We start from the raw sequence: 19,787 nt of genomic DNA, 5'->3' as shown, positions 1-19,787 counted from the left end.
GATTTAGTTGTCTTGCTATTCACCGATTAAAAAGTAGACTTATACTACACACATGTGTTGTTTTCCGAGCAAGTGTTAGTTTTTCCGTCCGTAGGGAACAGAAAATATTCGTTTACTTTTATGTATGCAAAAATACCGACTATGTGCAACACTACGTCACAGTGGTGGATAGTTGTACGAAAATGTAACCGTAAAATCTGAAAACAGCCAGCTTTATTACCTAAAACATAGGGGATATTGCAGTGAATCTATCCACTAGTGTGACGTCATGAACCTTCAGCATGGCGTGTTTTTCTAGTGGGGCCTTGGTCGAAATCCCAAACAATGGACTTTGACAGGTAGAATGTACAGTCAGGTCCCAAAACAAGAGACTTAAGACAAATGTCCAGATTCGTCGTTGCACGACATGACGAAACTGGACACATTCAAATGTGTCCAAGCTTAACGTTGCACGCAAACGACGAACCTGGACACATTTATAAGTTGTCCAGGGGTGGCGTTGCACGACACGACGAATCTGGACACATTCAAATGTGTCCAAGTTTAACGTTGCATGCAAACGACGAACCTGGACAAGTTTTTAAGTTGTCCAGGGTTGTCGTTTGCGTGCAACGTTACCCTTGGACACATTCAAATGTGTCCAAGCTTAACGTTGCACGCAAACGACGAACCTGGACACATTTATAAGTTGTCCAGGGGTGGCGCTGCACGACACGACGAATCTGGACACATTCAAATGTGTCCAAGGGTAACGTTACACGCAAACGACAACCCTGGAAACTTAATCTGTCCAACTTTAACGTTGTCCGCGTGTGTCGTTGTCCAAGTTCGGCGCGGTCCCCAGGAGGAGATACCTAGCGGCAGTTAGACGAACTGTTGCGAACGTCAAAGCGCGCCAACCACCAGCGCACCTATTGGCGAGGCGACTAGATGTGATGATGAACTGTTCGTTGAGTGTTGGTTGAGTTGAGATGTGATGTGATGTGAATTGTGAATGTCAACTGTCAAGACTGGCTTGGTGATGGCGTTAGTCTAGCCAAGGCTGCTAAGCAATTTATTTTCTCTCAATCTTTTCGTTTCGTTGTCACACAAGTTAAGTTGATTACCTTATTTCAGTATCCTAATAATTGGTAAGTACTGCACAAATTGTATTAAGAGTTTACCGATAAAACTATTTTTTTTCTTGGTCGGAAATTTTACAGTTTGACAGCCAAGGGTTTGTCGTCTCCTCTGTAGTCTTTACTATTCAAATTCGAAGTACAGTAGGACTACACTGTACAGAAGGTTTAGCTACAATCATGGAAGGGTACAGTTTCTTAGCTGGACTATGCTAATATCAATTGAAACTATCGGTTCGATTAGTAAACCTTCATGCGATTTTTCACGATCAGCAAATTTGGTTGGTTAGGTTAGGTTATGATAGTTTAATTTTATAATAGGCCTAGATATATTTAAAAATATCGGGTACAGTTTCTTAACTGGGCTATGCTAATATTGATTGAAACTATCGAATTGAAAATATTGATTAATAATCGATATTTTTAAATATATCTATTTTAAAATAAAACTATCATAACCTAACCTAACCAAACAAACTTGCTGATGGTGAAAAAATCGCATGAAGGTTTACTAATCGAATCGATAGTTTCAATCAATATTAGCATAGCCCAGTTAAGAAACTGTAGCCAAAATATTGATTATTAATCAATATTTTAACCCTTCAAGTGTCCATAGTTTAGGCCTTAATGTCCACCTATTTTTGGCCCCTTTGCAAGGTTTTATTAAAACGGATCTGAGAAGCTTAAAACAATGTTAATTCTAATGTTCTATATACCATTTTGTTTGGAAAATCATGGGCTTCAATATTATATATAAAACATAAGGAAAATTTTTTCAAAAAAAAAATTTTTAGGTAAAAAAAATATAATTTCGAAAATTTTCCAAAAAAAAAAAAAGTTTGCGCTCAATGAAATTGTATAAATTATAGGCCTATAAATATTTGAAAATAGCCACTTTGTTCTAAATTTTATGAGGATTACAAATATATAGTAATATAAGGAAGTAGATTTGCAAATAAATAAGTTATGGGCAAAAAACTGATTTCAGTACATAGCGTTTAGCTAAGAATGCATAGCCTAACCATAGCTAGGAATCTGGCTGATAATTTACATCAATATCACTACCTACTTCTTCAGGATCATCAACCAGCACTTCAAAACCACTTAAATCTTCTTATAATGCACCACGTATATCACTACTTTTGATTTTTAACACTAAAACAATGATAAACGTAATAAAACACATCAGTCATCGGTCCGGGGGAACCTAGCTGTTTACAAATACACGCACGTCAGCTGTCTGCTACAATATTTTCGGAACTAAAATGAATAGCGCTTAGAGACAGACCTCTGGAGAAAGCTTAGAATATTACGGAAAGAACGATACCTAACTCGATCCAGTTCAATCCGATTCAGTCAGTCATAGAGCCTTCGCCGTAAACGATGTCTGCGTGTCGAAAAATCGACAAGTAACACTACACAAAGTGTGCTGCTTGTCGAATTTTCGTCAAGTAACACTGGGAGGGTTAGATTCGATAGTTTTAATTGATATTAGCATAGGACCTAGCCCAGTTAAGGAACTGTACCCGATATAAATGCTCTTAGCCTATCTGAATCTTCTTATTTAATGTGATTCTCATATCGTCAAATTAAATGAAATGAAATGATTTATTGTCGTCGTACGCAATTAGAACTTTGTCACATCAATATTGGTCAATATCTATGCCGTAGATTCTATGCTGATGTCAAGTGTACAAAACCTTATTGTTAGGCTACCGGTACCTTAAGTTATTTACAAAGGCTAAGTAGGTACTTTTTGGCCAGCATAGGCATACAAGTCGATTCACACATATCGGTTCCGGCATGCCACAGTACAGTCAAATCAGTCACGTCACAGTCAACAAATTTATTCTTTAAAGGTCGATTCACAGATATCAGTCCAGTCACAGTTCCGTTACAGTCCAGTCACAGTTGCATCCGCAATTTCTCTGTCAAACTCTTCAGTCATTTGATTGCAGTCACTCTTCCGTCCCTTTATTTACAGTGTTGTTACAGTCAAAAATGTTTAATTAAATCACAATATATTCTATAAGATTGTCACGTTTGTCTTGTTGATTGTTACAAACATTACTTAAAATATACAGGGGTGGTAGGCCTGACCTACCGATGTTAGTCCCTGCTAGTTAATGTGCTGAAGGAATTTTTAGTTATTTTTCTATTAAACGACGAGTTTAGTGAGTAAACAACGATCTGTATTAGCTACTTATTTTTAGATCTTGATATACATTAGCTAAATCTTATTTTCTCAATAGACATTAATAATATCAATGAGCAATAATTCTGACCGTTATGATAGGTTAGACAGGATTTCAATATTATTGTAGCAAGATTGCCGTTGAGTTCAAATTCGAAATCCGCGCATGCGCATTAGAGAGTCAGGTTTGCAGCTCAAGGGAATCTGCGGTAAATATTGTGAAAGCTTGCAACACGCCATAAGTACACGCTCACGACATCTCTCAGCAATCGCTGAAACTCAGTGTATGATCACCGTTGCACCTGCAAATACAGACAGGCAGTCCCGCAACACACAACTGTACTGCACACAGCCCGATAGCAGTTCGAAGGAGCTAAGAAAATGACTGGACCTTTGACGCGCCGAGGACGTGGAAATTTATTGCGTGAAGCGAAGAAAGACCTCAGCAATTTAAAAGAACAACTAGTTAACGATGAAGTAATCGACTTTGCTGTTAATCTTCGAGGGACACTCTCTGCAATTTCAGATAAATATAGCAGTGATGCTATTGTCGACCTGATACCTGACATTACTGGAGTCCTTAATAAATTAGATGCTTCAACGACTGTAAATATTGATCTAAAAGAAAATCTTTCTCAGCTCTCGGAAAAAAATAAGCTACTAACACGACTTCTAGAAAGTGAAAAGCTTAAAAGGAAAGAAAATTTTGAGAACTCTTTATGTTATGAAGAAAACGTTGAGCAAGAAATTAAGCAGTTAAAACTTCAGGTAGAGAAGATGGAGGCGTCTCTGTGTCAACTGAAAGAAGAAATCAAAAACAAAAACGCAATAATAAATTTAATTCAATCTGATAATCTTCGTCTACAAGAAAAAGAAAAAAACAAGTTGCCATCTTCGACCTTATCTAAAGACAGAAAATTCATCACACCTAAAAAATCCTTTAAACCAAGTAAAACTCCGGATCAATTAACCTCGACTATTGTAAACAACAGGTTTGCGGCTCTTGCATCTGAATCCTCGACATCTGAATCTCGTGGTCACCTGGTTCAAGTCCAAGCTCAGGTCCACAGACCGGCAACACCTGAATCGGTGCCAGTAACATTTGAGGCTCATCCCACTGTAAGTTCTGTAACTAGAAGGAAGAGAATTACAATACTGGCTTACAGCCAAGGAAAAGAGTTTGCTAATTACCTGGGGGAGTTAGAGAAGGACTATGAAGTGTTTGTATATGCAAAATCAGGCGCCAAACTGAAGCATATGATTCATGACGGCCTGGGCATGGTTAAGGATTTTAATGAAGACGACTTTATCATTATTTTGGCTGGTACAAACGATCTGCATTACAAAGAACCATCCCAGCTTACTATTTCACAGGGAATACGATCACTCCTTTCACTTAAACTCAAAACCAACATCCTCATCAACAGTGTGCCTTATCGTCACGATGACTCCTCACTCAATAACAGCATATACTTCAGTAACCACACTCTAGCAAATGCAATAAAAAACTATACTGGAAACCTCAAACTGTTTTATCATGATGTAAACACCATCCTTAAGAGACAGGATTTTACAAGACATGGACTCCACTACAGCCGGCGTGGTAAACAGAGTTTAGCTAGTCACATCACCAAGTTCATCAGGCGAGCCAAGAGTCAGTCATCTACCCCAGCTCCGGTTGTAACTGATGGTCTTGTTACACCTTCCAGGATGTGTGAAGCTGAAAGAGGTGGTCCATCTGCTGAGAGAAGTGCCCCTACTGCCGTAGACGCCTTATTCAACACAACCTCTCTTATTGAACCTTACCCTGATGTGACATCTCAAACTTCACCACAGCCTTCACCTTCCTCCCCATCATCAGCAGAGCCATTCAGAGAAAGCCAGACCCCTAACATCAATAGTTCCTTCAGAGAGTCCACATTCTCTTCCAATGATGACTTCCCACCGTTACCAGCAATTGCAAAATCTCCGTTTGAAAATGATTTTTTAGAAAGGGCACTCGACTCAGACTTGAACCCGACAAATTAACGTCAACTGATTTTTGTATTTACCATCTCAACATAAGAAGTGCACGACACAAAATAGATGAGCTTTGCGCCTCCTGGAGCCAGCCTCCAGACATACTGTGTCTCTCGGAACACTGGCTGCATGAGGACGAGCCTCTTATTGTTCCTAATTTTACTTGTGTCTCTAAATTTTGTCGAGGTTCAGGTTTGGGTGGTGGTGTTTGTATCTACTATAACAACCATAGTATGTTTAGTCTTAAAGTGTCAAATTATAGAAATAACATGGTTCAGAAGCTATGTAAAGCCAATTCCTTCGAGTTTTGCGTTGTAAATATTAAAATTGTAAATAGTATTGTTTTTAATGATGACTTGAATTTTTTAATTGTTTGTTTGTACAGACCTCCACACAATAATGAACAAGAATTTATTAACTAATTTGAAAAGATAATTCATCATCTATTGAAAAATAATATGTTAATTGTACTGTGTGGAGATTGGAATATTGATTTTCTTAATTCTGTTAATCCAAGTATTGAGAAGCTAAGAAATATCTTCTTATCTTTCAATTTACGTGAATTAGTTAATCATGCCACTAGAATCACTGACACCAGTGAAACCCTCCTTGACAATGTTGTTACCAATTTAAACACTGAAATAGTTTCATGTCGTTCATTTATAAACACATTATCAGATCATGATTCTCAGCTAGTATCAATAAGAACCAATTGCAAACCAACAGAATTATTTGTTAAGAAACGATCCTTCTGTAAACGTAATATTTCTAATTTTAAGGAAATTTTGTCTCAGGTAGATTGGAGTAGATTGCACCAGGTCAATGAAGTAAACAGTAAATTCAAATTTTTTCATGGTATTGTCCAAACATGTTTTAATAGATCATTTCCTTTAAAGAAAATTAAGAAAAAAAGGGGGAAACACAAAAAACCATTGAGTAAGGAGTTGAAAGATTTTGCCAATAGTAATGTCGATTTGGGTATTCTCGTCCGAAATACTAAGGATCCAGCCTTGAAAGCACTTTTGAAAGAGAGAAAAAAACTGTTCAGGAGGCTTTTGATTCAGGAAAAACGTACAGATATCTCATGTGAATTAGAGAAAGCTGACTGCATGCAAAAGGCCCTTTGGCATATTGTTCGTAGAGAGACCTGTGAGTTGAAACCTTCTTCTTTACCCATCTTAAAATCCCAGGATTCATTGGTTCAGTCACCTTCTGAAGTAGTAAATCTTTTTTCAAAACATTTCTCAGGTTCTTTTGTTGGATCTACATTCGGTGAATCGTCTACTGCAGTCAATCTTGTCCAGCAGACCCCTCCAATGCATTCTTTGTTTTTGTCTCCAGTTACTTCCAGAGAGATAGAGCAAGCAATTCAATCGCTTAAATCAAAAACATCTACAGGCTCTGACGAAATATCCAGCTCTCTTTTAAAGCAAATGTACACATCCATTTTAGACCCTTTAGTTTATCTGTTTAATGCTTCCATGTCATCAGGTATTTTCCCCGATATTTACAAAACAGCAAAGATTGTCCCGGTCTTCAAGAAAGGTGACAAATGCGATGTTAACAACTATAGGCCGGTTGCTCTTCTTTGCACTTTATCAAAGGTAATGGAGAGGGTTATGTATTCCAGGTTAATGAATCATCTAGACATGAATAACATTCTCATACAAAACCAATATGGCTTCAGAGCGGGTCGCTCAACCACTCAAGCAATTGTTGAGTTTGTTCAGGATGTATTATCCAACCTTGAACAGCGCAAACCAGCCCTGAGTGTATTCTGTGATCTTTCGAAAGCTTTCTATACAGTTAATCACAATATTCTTTGTGAGAAACTGGAAAAATATGGTGTTCGAGGAGTTCCACTAGCTTGGTTCCGATCGTATCTTTCAAATAGAATGCAATTTGTTGAGATTTCAGGATTTCGGTCGCATCTCGCTGAATGCAAGTTCGGGGTTCCTCAGGGTAGTATTCTCGGACCATTGCTTTTTATCGTGTATATTAATGATCTATCAGCACATCTTCATTCAGCTAAATCAATCTTCTATGCGGATGACACACCCTTACTGTTTGGAGGTCCATGTTCCAATTTGCAATCTCGAGTTGAAGAGTCAGTTAGTTCACTTTTAAGTTGGTTATCGCTGAACAATCTTAGACTAAACTCCGATAAGTCCGTTTTCATGCAATTCCTAACTCTCAATAAGATCCCTGAATCCGTCTCGTTGAATAAGTTCGAGATAGAAGAGTGCTCTGTTGTGAAATTTTTAGGTCTAACTGTGGATAAAATGTTGTCATGGTCCAATCATGTATCACAGCTTTGTTGCAAGTTGAACCGCATCTGCCATGCACTTAGGACGTTGCAACCTCTTCTTGACTGGGAAATGTTAGTAGCAGTCTACTATGGTTGTTTTTTCTCAGTCATGACTTATGGTATTGAAGTCTGGGGTGGTTCTTCCCATGGTGGTAAGGTCTTTACCGTACAAAAAAGGGCAGTGCGTATCCTCAATTGCTTACCACCACTCCATTCATACAGAGGAGTCTTCCGGGAGAACAACATTTTAACTTTGCCTTCTATATTCATCTACAGAGCAATAATGTCTGCAGTAAATCATCTGAAGGATATTCCATCGGTTGGTCAATGTCATAGATACCCCACTAGGCATGGAGGAGATCTTCGTACTCCATGTCATCGTCTGACCCTTTCTGAAAGGAATGCAAATTTTTCGGGCCCTTTTTTCTTTAATAGGCTTCCTGAAGAAGTAAAGCAGTGCAGTTCAAGGTTGGGTTCTAATGGTTTTAGGAAACTACTGAAAAATTATTTGGTGGAAGGTGAGTTTTACAGTACCGAAGAATTCCTGTCTGCTTGATCTCATTCAACATGGCATTTTTATTTGACTTATTTGTTTAAATCTTTAGAATAAAATAGATTTAACTAATTATTTTTCGTTTTGATTTAAATGCTACTAGACCATATAATGTATTTGACGATTGAGATTTACATTGTATAATTTGTACCCAATTCATAAATAAAACATGTCTATGTCTATGTCTATAAATTTGATCATTTTAATTAAAAAAAGTACTATTTTCCAACCTCAAACACGTCCCTCAGGCGTCCGAACAATCCAAAAATATCGTTGAAAAGAAATCTGAACTGCAGAGCTACTGACGGAACTGCAACAGGTGAGTGTAGATAGCGCTATATAAAACCCATTAGGCCTAAAGAATATTTTTGTTAACTCTGGAAAGTGCCTGAAGTGACTGGACTGCAACGTGCCGTGACTGATGTGTGTGAATCGACCTTTAGTTTATGGAATTTCTATTGCGTTCTATTTTCTAAAGCTTCTTACCAATATTTTTGGATTGTTCGGATGCCTGACGGACGTGTTTGAGGTTAGATAACTTAATAGGTGCTTTTTTATTCAAATGATCGTGTTTATATTTTAAGTACTGTTTGTAACAATCAATAAGAGGGACGATGAGAATTTGATAGAATATTGTGTTTAGGCCTAAATTAAACGTTTTTGACTGTAACATCATGTAAATAAAGTGACGGAAGACTGACTGAGACTAAACTGTGCCAAAATTGATTTGTGTGAATCGACCTTAAGAACTGGATAAATTGTGTCAAACATGCAACCTGCAGAGCAGGAAGGGATAGGTAGGCCTAAGTTAATCTATTTCCATTCCAGTTTGTAAGTTACTGTACTTAAAAATATCTTGAAATGCTGTTGTATTAAGAAGAAAAATTTTCTATTCCAAGTTAAGTTTATGGGGGAAAACTATAGCCTTTTCAATTTCTACATTCTCCAAGTTATCCTTTTCTTTTGTCAAAACACAAGTCGATTTAACCTACCGGTACATATAAGAAGAGTTAACAACTTACTCTATCAATTGAGATGGAGACGCTACTTAGGTGCATGTTTAAATCCAAATACAGTATGAGCGAGGGATGAGTGTAGAATGGAGTGAGTTGCCTTGTGTAGCTTTGATGCTGACCAAGACCGGCTGTCTCATTAGTCAGTAAGTTACCATTTACTAAAAAGCCAATAATTAAGGACAGCTTGATCCAGTTTGGAACCATTTAAAATCTTCTAACATTTCTCAAGATTGAGCCGACGATCTTTTGATTACCAGGCGAACACTATAGTCACTCAGATACACAGCTATGATTTTCTGTATAGTATTTTCTGTAATGGAGGCCTAACTGATTTTCTACTTTACTAAGAACGACCTTAATTTGCCTATTATTATATTCTCACGATAAATAATGGGTACAGTCCGTTTTTTAAAGATAAAGAAGTAACAACTTGGGTAAAATTGCTGCTGTAGGTAACAAAAATTGGGACCAAGCCTTTGTTTACTGCGTGAAATTAGGGCTGTCCAGTATTTGATTTTTTTTCTCTTCTAGCTTACTATCGAGAGCTAAGCAGCAGATTTGCTGTGTCTTTGTGGTGTCACCAAACTTGCTGTTTCAGATTATGATTCTTTATTGATCATGAAACATATACCGGTACAGTGCAATAACTTAGTAGTCTACTTGTCATGCAATATGCAATTTACAATTAAAAAAAACAAAGCATCAAAAACCAGGGTCGGCAAATGCAAATTACTGCAACAAGCGAAGTAGAAACCAGAGAAATTTTTTGAGAACTTAAAAAGAACCACACAATGTGGAAAAAATACATTACATGAAAGCAGGCCTAATCAAGCATGAACAGTATGTAACCTATGCAAAATATTAACAAACTTCTAAATAAAAATAATAGATTAAAAAATCATAATCAGTAAAAGATTTAAGATGCTTTAAGCAAATCACACCTTTCTTCATTAAATCAAAAATATTCAAGTTGAATGATCAGAGGTTAGTAAAAATACCCTTAAGCATTTTCAATTTTACATAGCCTAATTGATTGCCAAACTTTTGAAATTGACTTTAGCTTAGTAGATGAAGGTACTTTGAGGAGTTCACATACTTAATCTTTCACTTTGCGTCATCAGACCACATAGGCTACTTCATCAGAGTACAGTATAGTATATGACAGGTCATTTGTTGTAACTGCGTGCTGTTTTTGGAACTATCTACCTCCATCCATAATAATACATGATAGTCGTACCCGGTTTGTAGTGGCGGACACATTAAAAAAATTGTACTTCGAGCGTATGGCCTAAAGCTGGTACGTCCCAGGACTGATTTAGCGCTTGCGTTTAACTACTGACCGAGTGTGTGTGTCATTTTGTAAGATAATTTTTGTTATTTAAATATTGTTTTTTTGTAAATAATGTTTTATATCTAATTCTATTAAGTGTAAGAAAGGGCCATGATGCCCTGACTTTGCTTGGGTTATGAAACTTGGACTTATGATCTCTCGGTATTAATTTTACTCGGTACACTTTACTTGTTAATTTTTACGCTTGGGGTTATGAAATTTCATATTTTAAAGTATTTAGTTTTATTTAAACTTGGTGTTATGAACCTCACCCATTCAAGTTCTAAGGCTACATTTTCATTATTAACAAAAAAGTGATACTAGGTTAATAATTTAACCTATAATCTTCTGCTGTATAAAATAGTTACACATCTATTATTCATTTAAGAATAAAAACTCAATCTTACCACATAGTGAAGTAAAATTATTTTCTTCATATTTAGATAAGAGGTTTAAACTTCCTAGGCAGCCATTACAGTGTATAAGTGGTGTTTAAAAATGCTGGAACTCTATGATTTAATTTGAAAAGATAAATTGATTTACAGTAAAGTGTAAACCTACTTACTTTCAAACCTCTACTATTTATATCAATAGATCCAAAATAATATGACTACATACCTTAGTGTAACAATAACATAAATTACTTGATATTATTGATGCTTCATGAATGAGATGTTTTAGAATTATTTTTCAATTTTAGTCAAGCCTCTTTACATGTAGGCCTAGCTTACTACATAAATTGCAAATGAAACTGTGAGCAAAACTCTAAAAAACTTGTACTACCAAAATTAACCCTCTTACCCACATATTTCCTCAATCTAAATAAATCGTCACAGACATCTTTTTCGAGTAAATAAACAAACACCAGCTAATTGCATTGACCAGCTGTTTAATGAATTGAATTAAATCATTTAAACTTTAGAAGCATGTCAGGCACTCCCTTTGGAAATTGGCCTGGGGGGTTGAGCCATAAGAGAATTCGTTCATACCAATACTTTTCGGCAAATATACACACTCTAAGCTTAATTTTGATGTGCCATATACCTATATTTTTATTTGATAAAAGGCCTTAAGCGTTTGTACAAATTGGAATGTATCACTTTAATAATATAATGGATTTCTTTACCTGTTCTATACAAATTCATTCTTTAGTTCTATGAAATTAAATAATCAATTCTATCTTATTTATGTTTATAATTTTGCCTGACTACTGTACGTTAATTGATTTACTCCAGGCAATTGATAAATACACATTTGGCATAAGACTGTTCATGTACAGTACTTGTAGAGTGTTTATTTTTTAACTGTTTAGTATTAATGCACACCCAGTAAACTATTTGATGAAAATGTATTTCACAAATTCTTGCTCATGAGACCCCTCTATAATTGTGATGTTTAATAATCAAGAAACATGAAACTGATTGGATTCCTATAGCAAAAAGGCATTGCATAAATTAACATACGTGCTTATTTTACAACATCAAACTTTCCTACCATGAACTGATCAACAACAGAAAGAGTGGTAAATATTATTTTTATTTTAACAATATTAATAAGTTTAATATTTTAACCTTTTATTTCAGGACTTCCTTCCATTAAAAAAAAGTTCAAAGAGACGCTAAGAAAAAAATGGCTGCCGATCGAGATAGTCTGTCAGAATATGAACTCTTAAGATTGAAAAATATCCAAGAAAATACAATGATGGTAAGTTTAAAAATAATCTTAATTAGAGCTAGATGCAATATAATGTTACATTGGTTCATATTGGTTCTTTATTTAATCTAATTTCATTTCATATTTTTGCTGAAATATTTATTATTTCTTGGTAAATAAATTGTTACTTAAACTGTTTGCTGACATACCTTATGATTGTATTGTATTGCATTCAAATTAAACAGAATCAATACACAAAAAATAGGCTGTTACAGTCTCAGCCTACTGATTTGTATTTGTTTTTTATTACGCTAGGCATTGTTCACTCAGAGTTTGTTTCCCCAGGATGAGAACCTTCTATTTAGAAGTTTTACGAAGATTGCACAACAGCGTTTGACAAAAAAGACCCAATCTGTGGCACACAGGAGACTGGTTCTTTCAAACCTGCGCACACAGATATCGATGTTCGCTCGTTGTTGGTTAAAAATTAAATGGTTGTGCTACCCCACGCACCTTATTCACCTGACCTTATTCCGTGTGACTTGTTTTATGTTTCCAAACACGAAAAGAGGTATGAAAGGACAACAGTTTGACACCTTTGAAGGTGATAAGGTTGAAGTGTGAATAATTTGTAAATACAGGGTGTTGAAAAAGTCTTAACACACCCAAAAATAAACTAAACGGCTTAATATAAAATTTTGCAACTTCAACATATCCTTGCATTATGACTTTTCTAGCTTTTTGCAAGAAATAACAAATTGGCCCCCTCCCCGTTTTAGGGTAGATAGGGGGAAGCTCAAAATTTTCAAATGTGAAGGCCCATGTTGTGGCCCCTCATTTTAATGGTATTGTTAAAAGAAGACGTTTGGTGTGATTTAAATTTTTTTACAACTATCCTGTACATAATGGCAGCCTAAAACACTTAATGCAATGTTAAAAACGAATGTGGTACACTGGATTACAAATAATAGTGAATAAAATTTGGCAACTAGAGACAAATTTAACAACTCGTTGGAATCTCAACTAAAAAACAAACATTAATTTAAAAATCAAATAAAAACAATTAAGAACAGCTGATTTACCAAAAATATTTACAGTAACTTACTTTTAACACAATGCATTGTTGTTAGAAAAGTTATTTTTGAATCTCTTTGAACAGACGTAGAAAATAATCATACTTTGAAAATTAGTCTTTAGAGTTTACGTTATAGTATTTATGAGTCTTTTTTAGTGTTAAAAACAATGTTTACCTACATAAATTGGGCTACAATAAACAAACAATAGACTGTAATTTTACCTTGCATTTTTATTCCTAATAATGGCAATAAGAGTTCAGATAAATGTTGAGAAAAACTCACATTCACATCAACTTCTGTACAACCTAAAACAAAACATGATTAAATTGTGTATCTGCAATGGACGTTGTTAGATTTTTATTTCAAATCCGTTTTAAAGCATTTAGGCCGCCATTATGTAGGCCTACAGGATGGTCGTAAAAAGTTTTAAATCACATCAATTGTTTTTTTTTTACAAGAATTTTAAAATGAGGGGTCACAAAATGGGTCTTTACATTTGAAAATTTTGAGTTGCAAAACGCTATAAAAGTCATCATACAATGATCGGTTGAATTTGCAAAATTTTATCTAAGCCATTTCTTTTATTTTTGGGTGTGTTAAGACTTTTTCAACACCCTTTATATATACCATGTGTTTTTAAGAATCAACGTTTTTTTGTTACCCCTTCATACTTATATAGTCTATAGCCTAAAGTATGTATACCAACTATTATGTTTACAAACCTCTACCAAAACCACCTATATTCCTTAATAGCTCGGACCTGTTTCTACTATATGAAAAATTTCATATAGGCCTCAATTATCAGTGTCTGTATTTATTTTTAGATGATCAAATTAGGAATCTTTAAAGCCCAGGATCAAAATACAACCCCAGTCAGTCACACTAGGACAAGGAGTAGTAGACAGCCAATGCCTAAAAAGTCCATGAGGATCAAGACAAAAGAAAACATATCGCCACCCGTATCAGTCAAAAGGAGGCGATCAAACAGAATAGCAGAAAAACAGCTTGAAGGAGTAGAGTTTGCAGATGAGTAAGTTAAATATCAGTTTGATGTACTGTATTTTCAATAATATACAATGTATTTTATTCCAAGTACAGAGTTTGAAAATAAAAATTTATATTAAATTAAATTAATTTAGTTTGCGGATGAGTGAGTTAAATTTCAGTTTTATCTATTTTCAATACTGTACAATGTATTTTATTCCAAGTACAGGTTGTACAAAGTAAGTTCTATGTTGTCAACCTCAGTTATTTAAATGGAGTTATAGAAAATTTTTTATTGTTTTGGTTTCAGTAGTCTTCCATCTTGAATTTGTAAACATATATGTTGGTAATTGTGTATATAAATTAAACAAATAACAGTATAATTACTGTTTTATAACTGACTAATCAAAGTGTGTACTTTTTTCTAATTGCTCCGAGTCAATTTGTTCATCAAATTACTTTTTCAGTATTGCAACACTGATTCTTGGAAATGAAAATATCTGCTTTGTAAATTATGTAAGTACAGACATTTGCCCTTCAATTATTATAATTCCTGTAGATGCTTAGTTCACTTTAAACCATCTTTTAACACGTACAGTGCTGACTACATCAATTGATGTAGTCGCGCAACGGGCGCCCCAACCGGCCTACATCAATTGATGTAGTTGCGCAATCCCCACTAAAATAGTTCAGTATAAGCTCAGCCATTGTCGGGGAACGATAAAACCGTTGCTAGCTTGTAGCTTAGAATGTAAGCTTTATTTTGGTGTAGGTTGGTACTAAAATTTCCCGTAAAATCTCGTCTGACAATGCTTTTGTCCCGGTTTCGAGGATTTTCTCTCTTCAAGCCATATTACAAGGCCACTGACTACTGATCCAGGCAGTGCTGCTACCTTTGGGTGTTTTAGGGAACTACGTCCAATCTCGGGGTAAGGTAGTACAATCACCGCTGCTCTTTTTGTTATTCGTCAGATGGAAATATTTGAATGCCAATTGTGTTCGCTGTTACGTTGCCGCGCCGGGGCCCGCCATTGGCGAGCGCCTGTTGGAATGCCTGCCGCACTGAACGTGTTAAGGATAATATATATTCTTTACCTTAGTTACCATTTAAATAATAATAATTTGGATAAAAAATTGTATGCGAAACTTGAGTTTTGAATGTCGTTATACTCATGGAAAATCACGAAGCCTCAGACTCACCTGCAGTATCAGTTAAACTTGAATAAATTGAATTACTTTAATGTTTTTAATGCCTGGAGTATTTTTAATAATACTCCTGCCGCAGCAAGCCTGGTTGTTGTTTCACAAGAATTTTTACTTAAAATTGGCAGATTTTCTCCTTGTTTAAATGCATTTAAGTTTAAAAGTACTAAGGTTTGCTGTAGCAGGGAAGGTGATAAAGAGTGTTTTGTAACTGAAATGTAAATAGCTTGATATGAAATAATAAATTTGCCAAATTTGATCAATGGCGGTTGGTTATCCATAAACAATCAAATTACAACATTTTACTTTTTATCCTTAAACATAAGAATTTTAAATTTACAGTTTCTTGAAATTTTCTCTGTATAGATATACTAAATTACTAGAACTTTGGCCAATGGTACCCCAAATGGTACTTAGCCTACACACTGCCTCCAGCCTTTTCCCGGCATGTTCTTAATTTATCCTAGTCTCCTTAGATACTGGTGTATTTGGCCCTTCCATATGAGTTTCGGCCTGCCTGGAGGCCTTCTGCCTTCTGGATTGTACCTTAAGAAATTACTGATAGCAACGTCCACATCTCGTCTAAGTATATGACCTGCCCACCTAATCCGTCTACTCCTTACTTCAGTTGTTATTGCCAGATCTTTGTCCAGTTGTCTTATTTCGAAATTCCGTCTTCATGGATTGGGCCATATTTTTTCTTTGGAGGGTTTTTTTTTCAAAATTCACCAGTCGTTTAGCTGTAATTTTGCCTAATGCCCAACACTGATCCATATGCAGTCTAATTATTGTTTTCAAACTCTTAACTAAATAAACTAAGGTTGTACACTTTGGTAAGTTTTCAATTAAAAGATTCTGGAAGTATTCTCTCCAAACTTAACTTTTATCCCCTGTTTTTATTTTACCTATATTATTTTTATATTACAATTTGTCCAGTCTTATTTTTGATTCCCTGGGGGTGAAGCCTCTTTTGAACAACCAAATTGAGCGGTAAAAGATTATGGGCTATCTCGTAAGCTAGATTATCTAGAAAATTTGAGGTATGACTAATTTCAGTGAGATGAAACTATTACCCATTTACCAAAAACAACGTCATGTTAATTTATTTTTTCCACATAGCCTACTGAAATATTTTTCACAGAGTTATTGTGCTAACAGACACACACACAAATAACTGGTGATGTTATTGGCCTCTGCTTACATCAAAACAAAAGGAAAAAGGAAATCAGTCTTAGTCTTACTATGAGACCTACGGTAATAGCTTATTCCGCTGTATATTTTATCAAAATTTACTAAAAACTAGTTTTCACTTAATTCAATATGTATTTTTCACACAAATAATTTGAGATAGGCCTAACTCTTTATATATTGCTTAACTTGACTTGAATTATTTACAATTTATGGCAAAATGTTAATGAAATTAACCAACTTTATTAAATAATAACAATAACATTACTTGGGGCGTAAAGAGGGTAATATATGACTCACCAATAATCCAAGGGTGAAGAGTAACAAGAAACACTAGAGAGTAGAGGTGGCACATGGGCGGAAGCCGTGAGTGGATGGCAGACGACGACGTCTTGGGAAGAGGGTAGCCAACTTGTAGGTTGAGTAGAGATGAGGGAAGTGTGCACACTTTTGGGGAACACTTGTGGGGAATCCAGTAATCCTAATCCACTAAAGTTGGCACTTGACACAGGCACTCGCGACGAAGACGCGGCGGACGTAACTGCTTAGCGGCGGCAGCGATAACATACTAAATAACTTATTTAAGAAAAAAACACCTTTTACAGAGTTTGACGTCGAGAAAGTTTTATTAACTGTTCGTGACAAACGATAGAAGAGCGTTAGAGAGTCCGAGAAGCGGTTTTAGAGGTAAAAGTTTATAAATAGAGAAAGACTAACGAAATACGGCGCAATGCACGTATTCAGCCGAGGAGAGTTACATTTCAACTGAACATTATTTTTGGAGGGGGAAGGGACGCTACCTCAATGTTTCTTAGAGGGGTACCGCAAATTTATCCATGTCCATATCACGCCACATTTTTTAACCAATAGGATTCGTCCTGCATCGGGCAACACAGCCGAGATAGTGTGTGTGTTTTATGTAGGCTTGTGTGAGTGAGACTCTAACATTTGATACAACAATACTTAATGAAATTGAAATGAGATTTAAAAATACAGATTTGGTTTGGAAATAAGCTATCACTAATTGAACAATAATTATGATGATAAATATAGTAATAATTAATTAAATACAGAACATCCGGGCCCCCTTGAATCTACTTGGAGATTCAAAACAAAATACAAAGGAACACATTTCAGACACCTAAGACATATAATTATAACTAAAGCTATATACATGAAGTGCTATCAATTGATAGTCTATTCACAACCAAGAGGTAGTGGAAACACTTTTACAGCGGGTCGAGTGAGGATGCCGGTTGCTGTCTTCAAGTGTACCACTCGTACCACATTGTCTTTGCCAGGAGACACATCAATAATGCGGGCCAAAGGCCAGGTCAGAGGAGGGGTAGATTGCTGTTCCACTAACACAAGATCACCGACTTTGAGGTTATCTTGGTGCGAGGCCCACTTCATCCTTTGTTGCAAGGTGTGCAGGTACTCTTGCTGCCATCGCTTCCATATTCGCTGATGGAGTGCCTTGACGAGATGCCAGTGCTTCAGCCTGTTGGTGGAGACGTCTTGGACATCTTCTTCAGGAACCGCAGTTAGAGGGGCGCCGATCAAAAAATGTCCTGGAGTGAGAGGTGTCAGGTCCGAAGGGTCGGATGAAAGCGGAGTAAGAGGGCGTGAGTTCAGAACGGCCTCTACCTGTGTTGACAGAGTAGAAAATTCTGCCAAAGTCAGGATGTTCATTCCGATGACTCGTTTGAGGTGGTGTTTAGCGCTTTTAATGGCACTTTCCCATAACCCACCCTGATGAGGGGCTGAAGGGGGGTTGAAGTGGAAAATAATCCCTTTGGTAGAGACAAAGTCCTTAAATTGGTTTGAAGATTGAGCGGACTTAATAATCTTCTTAAGGGCGTTATCCGCACCTACAAAATTCGTACCACAGTCGCTGTACAAGTTGGTACTTAACCCTCTTCTTGAGACAAAACGAGTTAAAGCCGCTAGGAAGGCATCTGTAGTCATATCTGTCACTACTTCGATGTGCACGGCCTTAGTAGCCATACAAACGAATATGCACAAGTAGACCTTAACGTGTCTGATTGAGCGTAAGTTGTGGACTTTAACAATAAAAGGGCCACCATAATCCATTCCAGTTGAGATGAATGGTCTGGCAGGAGTGACACGAACTTTGGGTAAATTACCCATTTGAGGCGCCTTGTTTCGGGGTCTATTTTTAAAACAAGGGATACATTTGAATATGCGTGAGCGGATAACACTACGCGCACAGAGGATCCAGAACCTTGAGGCTAAGAGAGATTGAGTGAGTTGAGGTCCGGCATGAAGATGTGTTTTGTGACAGTCATCTATGATAATATCTACAACATGGTGCCTTTTGGGGAGCAATACGGGATGAACGCTGTCATAGGGGAGCGAAGAATTCTTAATGCGGCCGCCTACACGAACTATTCCGTGCTCATCGAGAAAGGGTGACAAGCGTTTATACTTAGAATTGCAGTTTTCTGATTTCTGGAGATTGGCGATTTCTTCAGAAAAACATGATTTTTGAACAAGTTGGATAATTTTTGTGGTTGATGACTTGAGTTCATTTGTAGTGAGAGAACTTGTTCGCAGCTTGTTCGATCTTCTCGCGTTGTAAATGAAGCGAAGGATGTAAGCTGTAATGCGTACGAGTTTAGTCCACGAGGAAAATCTTGTCAAAAGTTCCCATTCAGGGTTGGTGTTCGAAGTGAAGACAAAAAGTTCAGCCACTTTTGTTTCTTCTGAGCTATCTAAATTTACAGGTGTAAATTGTCTATTAGGCCAGTCTTCGCAAGGTTGAGAGAGCCAAGATGGCCCGGTCCACCACAAGGGGTGATTTTGGAGATGAGTGGCAGTTATTCCCCGAGAGGCGCAATCTGCGGGGTTATCCTGACTGGGTATGTAACGCCAGCAATGTGAGGGGAAAAGTTCTTGAGTCTGAGCTACTCTGTTCGCCACATAAGTTTTCAGTCTGTATGGTGGTGTTTGAAGCCATGTTAGAGTGATGGAAGAGTCACACCATAGAACAGTACGAGAGAATGTTACTTTATTCGTAAACATAGAGAGGCAGTATGATGCTAGTTGAGCAAGGAGATGAGCAGCACATAGCTCGAGACGAGGTAGAGTGACTCGTTTTAGAGGAGATACACGAGTTTTCGCC

At 36.5% G+C, this 19,787-nt stretch overlaps 1 protein-coding gene across 1 annotated transcript in view; it reads left to right on the top strand.

The window, feature by feature from the left end:
- The first annotated feature begins 995 nt into the window (after positions 1-995).
- Positions 996-19,787, top strand: part of LOC128982390 (cell division cycle-associated protein 7-like) — a 30,908-nt gene continuing 12,116 nt past the window's right edge. The window contains exons 1-4 of the mRNA XM_054401349.1: positions 996-1,130; positions 12,122-12,242; positions 14,092-14,297; positions 14,719-14,767. Coding sequence (XP_054257324.1) covers positions 12,168-12,242; positions 14,092-14,297; positions 14,719-14,767 — 330 coding nt within the window. The 5' untranslated portion in view covers positions 996-1,130; positions 12,122-12,167. The remainder of the gene's footprint in view (positions 1,131-12,121; positions 12,243-14,091; positions 14,298-14,718; positions 14,768-19,787) is intronic.

The sequence above is a fragment of the Macrosteles quadrilineatus genome, unplaced genomic scaffold, assembly GCF_028750875.1.
Source record: "Macrosteles quadrilineatus isolate MER2022 unplaced genomic scaffold, UCM_ALF_1.0 Scaffold_240__1_contigs__length_144371, whole genome shotgun sequence".
NCBI lineage: Eukaryota > Metazoa > Arthropoda > Insecta > Hemiptera > Cicadellidae > Macrosteles > Macrosteles quadrilineatus.
Note: the sequence above shows the minus strand (reverse complement) of the source record. Positions and strands in the feature narration are given on the sequence as shown.